Source organism: Brienomyrus brachyistius, chromosome 20 (genome assembly GCF_023856365.1).
Source record: "Brienomyrus brachyistius isolate T26 chromosome 20, BBRACH_0.4, whole genome shotgun sequence".
Taxonomy (NCBI): domain Eukaryota; kingdom Metazoa; phylum Chordata; class Actinopteri; order Osteoglossiformes; family Mormyridae; genus Brienomyrus; species Brienomyrus brachyistius.
This window is the reverse complement of record NC_064552.1, coordinates 2,259,971-2,270,310: the sequence shown is the minus strand read 5'-3', so window position 1 is coordinate 2,270,310 and position 10,340 is coordinate 2,259,971. Positions and strand designations below refer to the sequence as shown.

The window sequence follows — 10,340 nt, the reverse complement described above, 5'->3', positions numbered from 1 at the left end:
CCTGGCGGGATGGCGGTGTGGAAACAGCTGAAGAAAGACACCGTGACCCCCCCCCCTTTCCCAATCACTGGTGGGAGGGGGGAGATAATGCCGGCCTTGTTTCCTCGAGGGCGTCGGAGGCAGCAGGCTGGCGCAGGCTGGCACCAGCTTCTTGCAGGAAGGGATTATGCAGGGTGCTGGACGGGCCAGAACGCAGAACACAGACAGGCTCAGAGCCGCAGCCTCGCTTTGACTCGAGGCGGGGAGGAGGGAGGGGGCATGCGGGGAATGTAGAGCAGGCAGCGGAGACACAAGAGGGTTTAATATTTTAAAGACTGCCGAACAAGTCGATCACAGTGGGCACCGAAGAACGTTCCTCAAGCGGCAGCCTTTACAAAACATCCAAAGATACAAAGTGGCTGATAACCGCTTTCATCAGCCGGCCCCTCCAACGCAGGCTTGGGAGTCGCTGCATGCCGGTGCCAGTCTGCAGCGCGCCCGGCACCTCAGACGCCTTACCTCCACCAGCGCCTTCAGGAACCTCCATGTTATTTTTTGTTAAACCCAATCCCGGGGGCCATTTCTCCCAGCCCAGGCGGACCTGCTGGCATCTGCACGTGGCTATGGCATCCATACGTGTCCGCAGGCAGGTGTAAACGGAGAGGTCATATGACGACCACGGTCGAATCCCACGCTATGCGCCAGGGCCTCGTCGGGCCCCCGACACATCCTGACAAGCGTGGCCCCACGACCTGCTGGCCTGGCACCCTGAGGTCTCTGCTCTGCACACGTCCTGCAGGTCCTACCAGTACTTACAGGAGTCCTGTGGGGGTGCTGCTGTCTCCCCATTCAAGCCAGTCACACCACCTATAAAGCCACCAGCTAAACCACCGCCTCCACCCCTGGTGGGCAACTCAGTCCCTTCTGGCATGTAGTGTTCGTGCCCTAGACTCCACCTAGTGCCCCTACCCAAGCACTGCACACCTGTCATCTGCTTCTGAAGGCTTCTTAAGGGTTTCATGCATTTCAGGCTTCATCAGACCATCACCACTCAAACCATTCACCTGCACGGGACCCCCTGCTGGTCACAAAGAGTCACTACACCAAGGAGCCCTGAAGTGACTTTCTGAATGGGTCCTGAGGTCCCCCGGTCATAGGAGGAACTCGCGCAGCAATCGCGTCTTAATGAACCCAGTGTGCATGCGGCAACTTACCACAGTGCAACTGTCAATATATGCACAGCTGCCAGTGCGGTGTGGCATGTTTACCAGGCGGTGTTGCGGTGCTGCGACTGTGCTCACCGGACAGCTGCGAAGGTCCCCCATCGTGCTGGCATTGCGGAGCAGCTCCCCGAACATGTCTGGCGTGGGCTTCTCGCGGCACTCCAGCATGCGCACGGCCTGGTTACTGCAGCACAGGGGCACATGCGACACGAGCGTCCTCAAGCCCTCGCAGGCAACAGTGCAGGGACATCTACCTGAGACTAGCGTCAACGTGGGGACCACAAACCATTTTCATCTACAACCATGTGAGCATTATGCTCCAGATTTTGAGGAAACCTAGCAGGAGTTTCAGACTCGAACCCCTAACCCACGGGGCTCCGCCAAATTCACTTTCCACAAGGATGACGATACACCAGGCAACTTCATGAGCAATGTTGCTGACCAGTGTTGCTTGGACACTTTCCCACTGATATCGGGCAACACATTTCTACTTGATTAACTGTGATCGGCAGTGGGCAACTTTTCACGATCATCCACATGCAGTGAAGTTGCCCTTTGTCTCACCTGGTTGCCAGCTACTCAACATTGCCCAAAAACAGCATAAATTATTGTGATCCTATTCAATAGCATAGACTCACCACCACGCAGATGTTATAACCTGCGATGTGCCCGTGACTGTGGCCCCCGCGTGGCCCCCATGGCCATGTGCGTTACATGACAGCATAACCCCCCCCCCCCCCCCAGGACTGCACTGGCTAATCTGCTATTTTAAATGGTGGGGGGGAGGGGTGTTATATCACACTTCCACACTTCCACTGCCCAGAGGGAGTTGAGGAGGGGTGGGGAATGGAAATGCTGGCCACAAACCTACCGTGTCTGTGTGTGTGTGTGTGTGTCTGTGTGTGTGTGTGTGTGTGTGTGTGTGTGTGTGTGTGTGTGTGTGTGTGTGTGTGTCCCTTTGTTCCGGGAAGTACCAGTCCGTGCACGGTACACACTGCGGCGATAGGGCGAGGACCAATCTGCGTATCTGATCAGGAATTTGGCAGAACACTGCTTCTGCAAACTCCGTCTTTCCACCTCTCTGAGATGCTCCGTCCCCCCGCCCTGGGGCCCCCTGCCTCCTCGGGCCACACCCAGCACTGTCACCCTCTGCCCACTGAGTGCAGTGGGCCAAACGGACTTGTGCATGCTCGTGGTGACCTTGATATCGAGCAGCTACATTCAGCACCAAAGCTCAGAGGTCGAGGCTCCTTCCACAGCGTCGGGTCAGACATCTGGTCCCGATGTACGTGAGACAATGTGACGCTTTGAAAAAGGCTGGTGATGAACAAAATCACCTACAGGGTGAACTTCCTGCTCAGAGGTACCCCCCCTCCATTCCCTCAGCACTGCCTCAACTTACCAGAGGGATGTGGTGGAGATGTAGTGGACCATCTGGATGAAGGGCAGCGGGTCGGAGGTGGCACCACAGCTGTTGCAAACGCACTAGAGAGGAAACGACAGACAGCAGAGTTTCTGTCAGCCTGGAGGGTAAGGCCACGACGCGAGGAGGAGCCAACCAACAAACATGCATCCCTGTGATAGGTCACCTTACAATAAGCCCCGCCCACCTGCTCAAAAAGTGTCATGGCGAACTTCTGGTGAGGGATGCAATGCTTGGCGGTGCATATGTCCTCCTTGGTCTCATCAGAGATGTGGAAGTGGATGCGCATCAGAAGGTTCTCCTGCGGGAAGCACGAACAATTTTTACGATGATGAGGATGATGATTATTATTGATAATAATAATAGTAATAATAGTAATATTACTTGTAATAACAACAATAATATCAGTATCAGTCATCCACCCACTTTCCCTTCAGCAGTGTTCACCAAAACAACAAAAAAGCAGAAACAGCTAATCCAGGCGTGTGAATGCATTGCAGAGGTATGGCAGGGAAGCGGGTGGTTACAGGTTCAAGTCCCAGGGTTACTTTTCAGAAGTGAACCCACCAGGTTCACAAGGAATAGCAGAGCCAATGAGTGGCTAAGCCTCATGCACTGTGCTTCTGCTGCCCTCCATGGGTTTGCTGGGCACACCGGGCAGGGTCACAAAAAGGGTAGTGACCCCACCCTCCTCTGGTCATCAGACCATGAGGCTCAGAAGCGAGGGGAGGCTGGCCAAGGCAAACACGCAAGACATGCTGCTGCAATTCTTTAAAGCTCTCAACATCAGCAGAATGCGCAACTTGCTACTCGAGCAGAATGGTGTGAGGTCCGGGGTGAGAGTGGGACCCACGCCGTGCGCTGGCATGCAGCCTGAGAGCGTTCGATAAAGAAAGCACTCAGCAAATACCGAAAGGATGGTCAGACTTAACAGCCCCTCTATAGGGGAAAACCAACCCAGTGAACAGCACTCCAGGAGAATATAAACCGATTAAACAGCTCTATAGGAGAGAAAGAACCAATTAAATAGCTCTAGGGGGAAATGAACCAATTAAACAGCTTTTAGGAAAAAAACTAAATGGATTAAACAGCTCTATAAGGGAAAAAGAACCAATTAAACAGCTCTATAGGTGAAAAAAAACAATTAAATCGCTCAAGGGGAAAATGAACTAACTAAACAGCTCTTTAGGAAAAAGACTATGGATTAAACTGCCCTATAGGAGAAAACCAATTTAAATGCTCTATGGGAGAACACATAATAAAATAGAGGTACTTTATTCATCCCAGTGGGGAACATGGGTAGCAAAGGTTGGGTCAGAGCACAGGGTCGGCCAGTGTCCAGTACCTCTAGAGCAGTTAGGTCAAAGGCCTCGCTAAAGGACCCAATGGTGATATGAGTATTCTGCCAGCAAAGGGATTCAAATCCATGACCTTCTTGACATGGGCACAGATCCTTAACCTGCTGGGTTGCACACTGGCCAAAAGAATCAACTGAGAAGCTGCATCGTTAAAAATCAGGGTTATAACTTTCAAAAAATCCTTTCCTCTCACTGGGTTTCCTGTCGTGACTGGCACAGGGTTTCACTGGGTGCTTGCGGTGTGGTACTGGAGCTGGCATGAGCTGAGAGGATGCTCGAAACGTATGTGACACAGCTGTCAGTTTAACACAACCGAGAAAACCTCTGGAAGGGGACACACATTGGGGGTAACAGGTGCAGTAGCCAATGGGAATCTGGCTGACTGGAAGACCTATCAGATGCAACGCTGGAATCAGCCAATCCCCTTCATTAAGCAAAAGTGCGAAGACGCCACAGGGAAGAGACAGAGTGGGCAGAGGCCTCGTGATTGGGCGACTTACGAAGCACTCGGCCGCGTCGTCCATGATCCCCAGCTGGAAGCGCTGCTCATCCTGGAAGGTCTTGGCCAGGGCACTGCGCAGGGCATCGGAGGGCAGGACTTTCTCGCTGCTGTACTGGAACTGCGCAAAGATGCTCTGCGACGAGAACAGCGTGACGGCTTAGTGGTACTCAGACGCGCATGCGCCTGTCGCCACACACGCATACACGCGTCTCAGTCACCAAGCAGGCTTTCAGGCCTAGCGTGGCCACAGTTATACAGGAATTGGCCGTCGCAGATGCGAAGATTTATATATTTATATTTAGCAGACGCTTTTAGTCAAAGCAACGCACGATTGAGAAAGCAGAATCAGCCAGTCCTTGGAGAAATCAGGGGTTAAGAGGCTCGCCTCAACGGTGAAATTTCCCTGCCGACTGTGGGATTCGATCGGGCAGCCATCCAAAACAGGCGGCGCGTCTTAACCCACTGAGCCACACACCGGCTCTGAAGACAAAAATTACACTGCGGATAAAACAGCATCTTATGTGACTCTCTGAACCGGCGCCTTTAAGAAACAACTAGTGAGATTAAGCAAGTGTGGTCTGCGGGGGAAAAAAAGGATGGACACAAGCAGCGAAAGGAAATGCTGACAGGTCACGCGCCGGTGATCAGAAATGGGCCGGCCAACACCCTCACTCCCGGATGGACCCGGCCGTATAGGCAAGCTGAAAAACCCAGGCTCGGTCCTGTTGGTGGACGGGTGCCCTCGGTAACACAGCCCCCCACCGCGGTTCCATATGCTTTAAATTGGACAGGCTTTGAACATGAGAATGTCTATCCAACCCCCTCCACACGGCCACAATGGAGGAGTCACAAATCTCAGAGGCTGCTAAGCCGAAGACAGCTCCATTGCAGACCAGGGAGGGTCACCCGAGGAGGAATGCGAGATCCGAGCACTTCCACAGTGAGCAGGAAGTCAGGATGCTGTCAGCTTCCAGCAGACCTCCATGACAGAAGAACATTGCCATTTCTCTGACAGGTGCTGTCATACCGCTGCAGTACTGGTGCAGTCCTCACTGGTCTTCCTGTTCTGCTCAGCACAATGCTACAGAAACAGCCTCAGTTCATCTCCTTCCTCTGTCAGCGACGTACCCACAGCTTGAAACCCCCCCCCCCCTCCCTCTGAGCGCCACTTGGTACCCGTCCAACTTTGCTACACACTCCTGTGCAGCAGGGGGCTCAAGCACAGAGTGCTCAATGCAGGGCAAGGACACAGACAGCCGGGGAGGAAGTCTGTGCAAAAACATGTCGATTCTACCAGCACACAGATTCACTGCGCATTACCACTGGCGTTTTGCATCACTGCATGTCATGTTTTTGTGGATTTTTAAGTCATCAAGCCATATTTAACCAGCATAACACAGCTTAGTCCATATAAAAGATTTCACTAATATACTGGGCAGGCGCAGCGACATCACAGTTTAAATGCTGGACTCTAAACCCAGAAAGGCTAAGGGATAAACTCACAAGCAGGATGAGGATGTCGTACCTTCATAGACTAATTAAGAGTACAGCAGCAAAGTCCTTTCTGAAACAGTTTTGACACAAAGTCCATCTGAAGGAGCTCAGACGTCCAAAGCAGGTAGCTGCAGTCGGACCTGTAACATTGTGGTGCCACCAGGGAATGTGCTCTGCTACATCACTCTGAGGAAGCAAAATCTTACAAGTGGACTCCCCCTCTCGCTTCTGGTTCACGACCCACTGCTGACTCAGGACCGAGGGGAGCGGGGGGTCTGGGATAGGGGATCTGGTGAGATTCATAGGCTGAACTGTTTTCACCGAGGGGAAAAAAAGCACACGCACTCACACACGCTGCGCAAATAACAATATGGCGCGCGACATGCTGCTGTTAGCTTAGGACCTGCCAAGGCGTTGAAACTGCATCGTTTGCATTAAAAATATGAATTATTCCACTGTTTGGACGCTTCCTGCGGATTTCATCCCGCTCCCATCTGTTCAGCTTTTCGCAGCCACGACAACTTGCCAGCGCGCTCTCCCTCGGAGCCCGCTGACGGGGCTTCCGGTTAACCATCCTGTTTACGCGAGTCCCCGCTCGAGCGTATGTCCCTGTCGGCGCGTACCACCGCGTGGGCATGCGTGTGCTGTCCTGCTCGCGCGCGCACCGCAGCGTCCGTGCCCTCCCTGAAGGAAAATAACCTCGGTGGATTCTTGCGGTATATAAGAACTTGCCGTGTCGTGATAATTGGAACACCTACACATGAAGTACCCCGCAAGCTTCAATATTTTATATAACGTAAAAATATGGCGAGGAAAAAAATAATTTGGAGAGGTTTCTTGTGCTTCTGGGACATTCCCACCGTATTATGTATGCCTCCGTTATTTACCTCCGTCGACATAGCGAGCGTCGGCTCCCGTACGCGGTATGTTCCGTAACAATATGTTCTGCTTAACTTCGTGCGTTAATACAACGGAACAGAAAAGTTGCGCATCGGCCCGCGTAGCTTCATGGCGCTGTCATAGGAGGCAAATGGCCCCGTCGAGAACACAGCAGCCCGTTTCAACACAGAACCGTTTCAATGCGGGTTTATTCCGGCCCCACCGGAGAGGGGGCGCAATATTAGCCGCTTTAGATCATTACATTTAAATAACGTGAGTGTCAAACGACTAGCAAACCACGGGCGGATTCCCAAATCCGCAGACCGCGCTTAGTGAGCCGTCCCTAATGCGCTTCCCCCGACGAGTCGAAGAGATCACAGAGTGGCATCCCGCTGGAGACAGCGGTGCTGCGTTTTAAAAAGTTACCTATTATTATTATTATTATTATTATTATTATTATTATTATTATGGGTGTAAATTATAGGGGGATGGAGGGTTATAGCACCCAACAATCAAAAACAGCCAATACAACACCATGGATTCCCTTAAATAGCCCCCCCAGTGTTCAACTCAAAGTTATGCCGTTGATTATTATTATTATTATGTTTTTGCCCCCCTCCAAGGTCTGACCTCAGTTAAAGAAGTGCTTATCACAGGAGTGTAGATATATTTTCAGACTTTCAACTTAGGAAACGTAGGTATCTCTCATCTGCATGGAGGGCACACATTGTGCTGAATGATGTACAGAGGGGTAGTGTGTCTGGGGCAGGGTAGGAGGGGGGGGCCTGGACCACTGATAAGAGTTTTCTGCTTGCTCTGTGCAGGCGCTCCTAAGTTAATTAAGATGTGGAGTGATGGCAGCCTGTCCCCATGGAAACAGATGGTTATTTATTTATTTTTCCGCAGAGGGCACACGGTGAGGTGCATGGCATCCAAAGAGGTCAGGTGTGTGTGTGTGCATCTGTGTGTGTCTGTGTGTGGAGAAATGGAGAGAGGCGAGGTCAGGCACGCTGTACCCAGCAGACGGAAAAAGAGACCATCCAACTCCGGCCCTGATGAGGCACAGAGGCACTGGCAGTCCCGCCTTTTAAATAAAACAGGAAGGGGGAAAGAGATAAAGACACAGGGAGAGAGGGAGGGAAAGACAAATGCACAAGCCAATCAATGCAACGGCACAGACTCATCCAGAAATTCCAGTCATGTGACTGCCCCCACACCCCCACTGCGACAATAAGCCAAAGGCAGGACACGTTAGGGGAATGAGGGAGGGGGACAGCTCTGGCAGAGGTGCAAAAACCCATTCCCCGGGGGATCTAAAAAAGTAACCTAGTTTCGGGCTGTGATGGGACTGGGGGATGATAGAGGGCATAGGGGGCAAACAAGGAGATGTGTGAGTAGGGAGGCCCTCCCACCTTCGCAAACCGGCCCGTGCGTCTCCCTCAGACACAAGCCAAGCCCAGGCTTTCGCCCTGCGGCACCAGCCAAATCACACCACCAGATATCAGCTCCGGCTGGTTCCTTTCGAGGGGGACTCCGATGGAGGGAGAAGTGGAAGTGCGGAGGCACACTGTGCAGTTCAGATACGGGTATACAGTGTGACAGTGCGGGTTCCTCTGGGACTGGGATACGAACATGTCACATGCCAGTAAGATCCTGCTAGAGATCATTCAGCACAGATTACAGACTACAATCAAAGTGACATACAAACAGAACAGAAGACAGAAAGTTCTGCAGGAATGCCGTCTCTAGGATTCTAGTGGTCTGCATCATCAGTGGCGTAGTGGGAAATACTGCCACCTGTACCTCCAAGTGTTGAGGGTTGAAATTCCACCTTTGCCCTGTGTATGGAGTTGGATGTTCTTCCTGCAGTCCAAAGACACGCAGTTAGGTGAACTGATATGACTGTGTATGTACCCTGTGATGGACAGGCATCCCATCCACCATCTAACCCAGCCTTATGCCCTGTGCTTACTGGGATGGGATACAGGGCGCAGGACCTTGTGCTACAAGATGGATGGGCATGTACAATAGCCTGGGCTATTCTTGTTTAATGCAACGTTGTTTCCTTAACCCAGAAGTCTGTTTCACTGAAGCCAACGACTGCATCAGCTGCCATAGATCTCACAATGAGCCTTGAAGTGTCTCACTGCGACTCCACCTTCGATTGTTTAACTGCCACTGTCATGAAACGAACGTGACGTGTTGCTAAACAAAGTGTGAATGCTTCGTAACATGCCATACAAAGCCCAAATAAATACGAATAATGATATGCGGTGGCATAACATCTCATCGTACAGAACACAGCACGCACTGATCCAGTTCATCTCAGAAAATGAGCAGTCTCCCATTTCAGCTGTCAGAGAAGACACAGCAAAAGCAACACTTTCCGAAAATGTGACCAGCGCCACGAGAAACCCCATTATGCCGGATAAACCGAAGTGCCAGAACCCATCAACACAGGAGTGCTTTCGTCACAAGCAGCATTGCCTCTCTTTCTCGCTCTCCCCCTCTCTTTCAACTGTAGAAGCAGGAAATTAAAAAGCAGAGTGATTACCACTCTGTCTCCATCCGCCACAGTGGCAGCGTCTGTGTACGGTCCGGTCCTCAGTTGCCATGGGAATGCAGTCAGCAGCAGACACGTCACTCCTATCACACAGGTGCTGTGCCTCACAATACCCCTGATCCCGTCAGCGTTGCCCCAATTACTACATCCTTTGGGCAAGCATGTCCCAACTCCACTGTAAAAAAGGGCTACATTCTGTAAAGAGGGCAGGAGTCATTCATAAAGACTGTCAGTCTCATCTGCTGTTCACCGCTAGGAATCTCACATCTGCTACAGGTTTGTTCATCATTTGGAGTCTCTCATCTACTGTTCACTGTTAGCACTCACACATCTGCTACAGGTTTGTTCATCATTAGGAGTCTCACATCTACTGTTCACCGTAAGCAGTCACACATCTGCTACAGGTTTGATCATCATTATAAGCCTCTCATCTGCAGCTGAATGTTAGGCGTCGCACATCTGCTAAAATGTCATTTGCTTTTGGGAGTTACTGCTACAAACAGACCTTAGCTACAGTCACAGTTCAGTTGCAGGGGTATTTGGTAATAGAAACCACTGGTTAATAGTAAAGCTACCTGTACCTTAAGAGCACAGAAGATGCAGGAGTCCTCCATACACTTGTGCGTGGTCAGCTGGCGAAAGCTCCTTCGGAAGACGTCCAGATGCCAGAGAACCTGAGGAAGAAGGACAGAAACAGTTCCTGCTTAATGGTTCCTATAACGTCACAGACAAAAAAACAGAACTGGCACATCCTGGAGGTGATAAGAATCCACACAGATGTGGAGACAGTCGATCCTGCCACCAGTAGGTTCTAATGAGCAACTGTGACAGTGGAGGCAGAGAGACAGGCCATGGGACACATGTTGGCTGATTGCACATCCGGTAAAGAGGACGAAGTCACACCTAACCTACTCTCGGT

General features: G+C 51.5%; 1 protein-coding gene across 7 annotated transcripts in view; it reads right to left on the bottom strand.

The window, feature by feature from the left end:
• The window catches only part of LOC125715693 (inactive ubiquitin carboxyl-terminal hydrolase 54-like), a 52,061-nt gene that overhangs the window by 17,302 nt on the left and 24,419 nt on the right, over positions 1–10,340 (bottom strand). For 6 of the 7 annotated variants that reach the window (XM_048987527.1, XM_048987528.1, XM_048987526.1 and 3 more), the window contains 5 exons: positions 10,003–10,095; positions 4,484–4,618; positions 2,813–2,926; positions 2,608–2,687; positions 1,281–1,392 (listed from right to left, as the gene is read on the bottom strand). In XM_048987527.1, coding sequence (XP_048843484.1) covers positions 1,281–1,392; positions 2,608–2,687; positions 2,813–2,926; positions 4,484–4,618; positions 10,003–10,095 — 534 coding nt within the window. Of the gene's footprint in view, positions 1–1,280; positions 1,393–2,604; positions 2,688–2,812; positions 2,927–4,483; positions 4,619–10,002; positions 10,096–10,340 lie in introns of all 7 variants that reach the window. The other variant, XM_048987529.1, reaches the window with a different exon arrangement.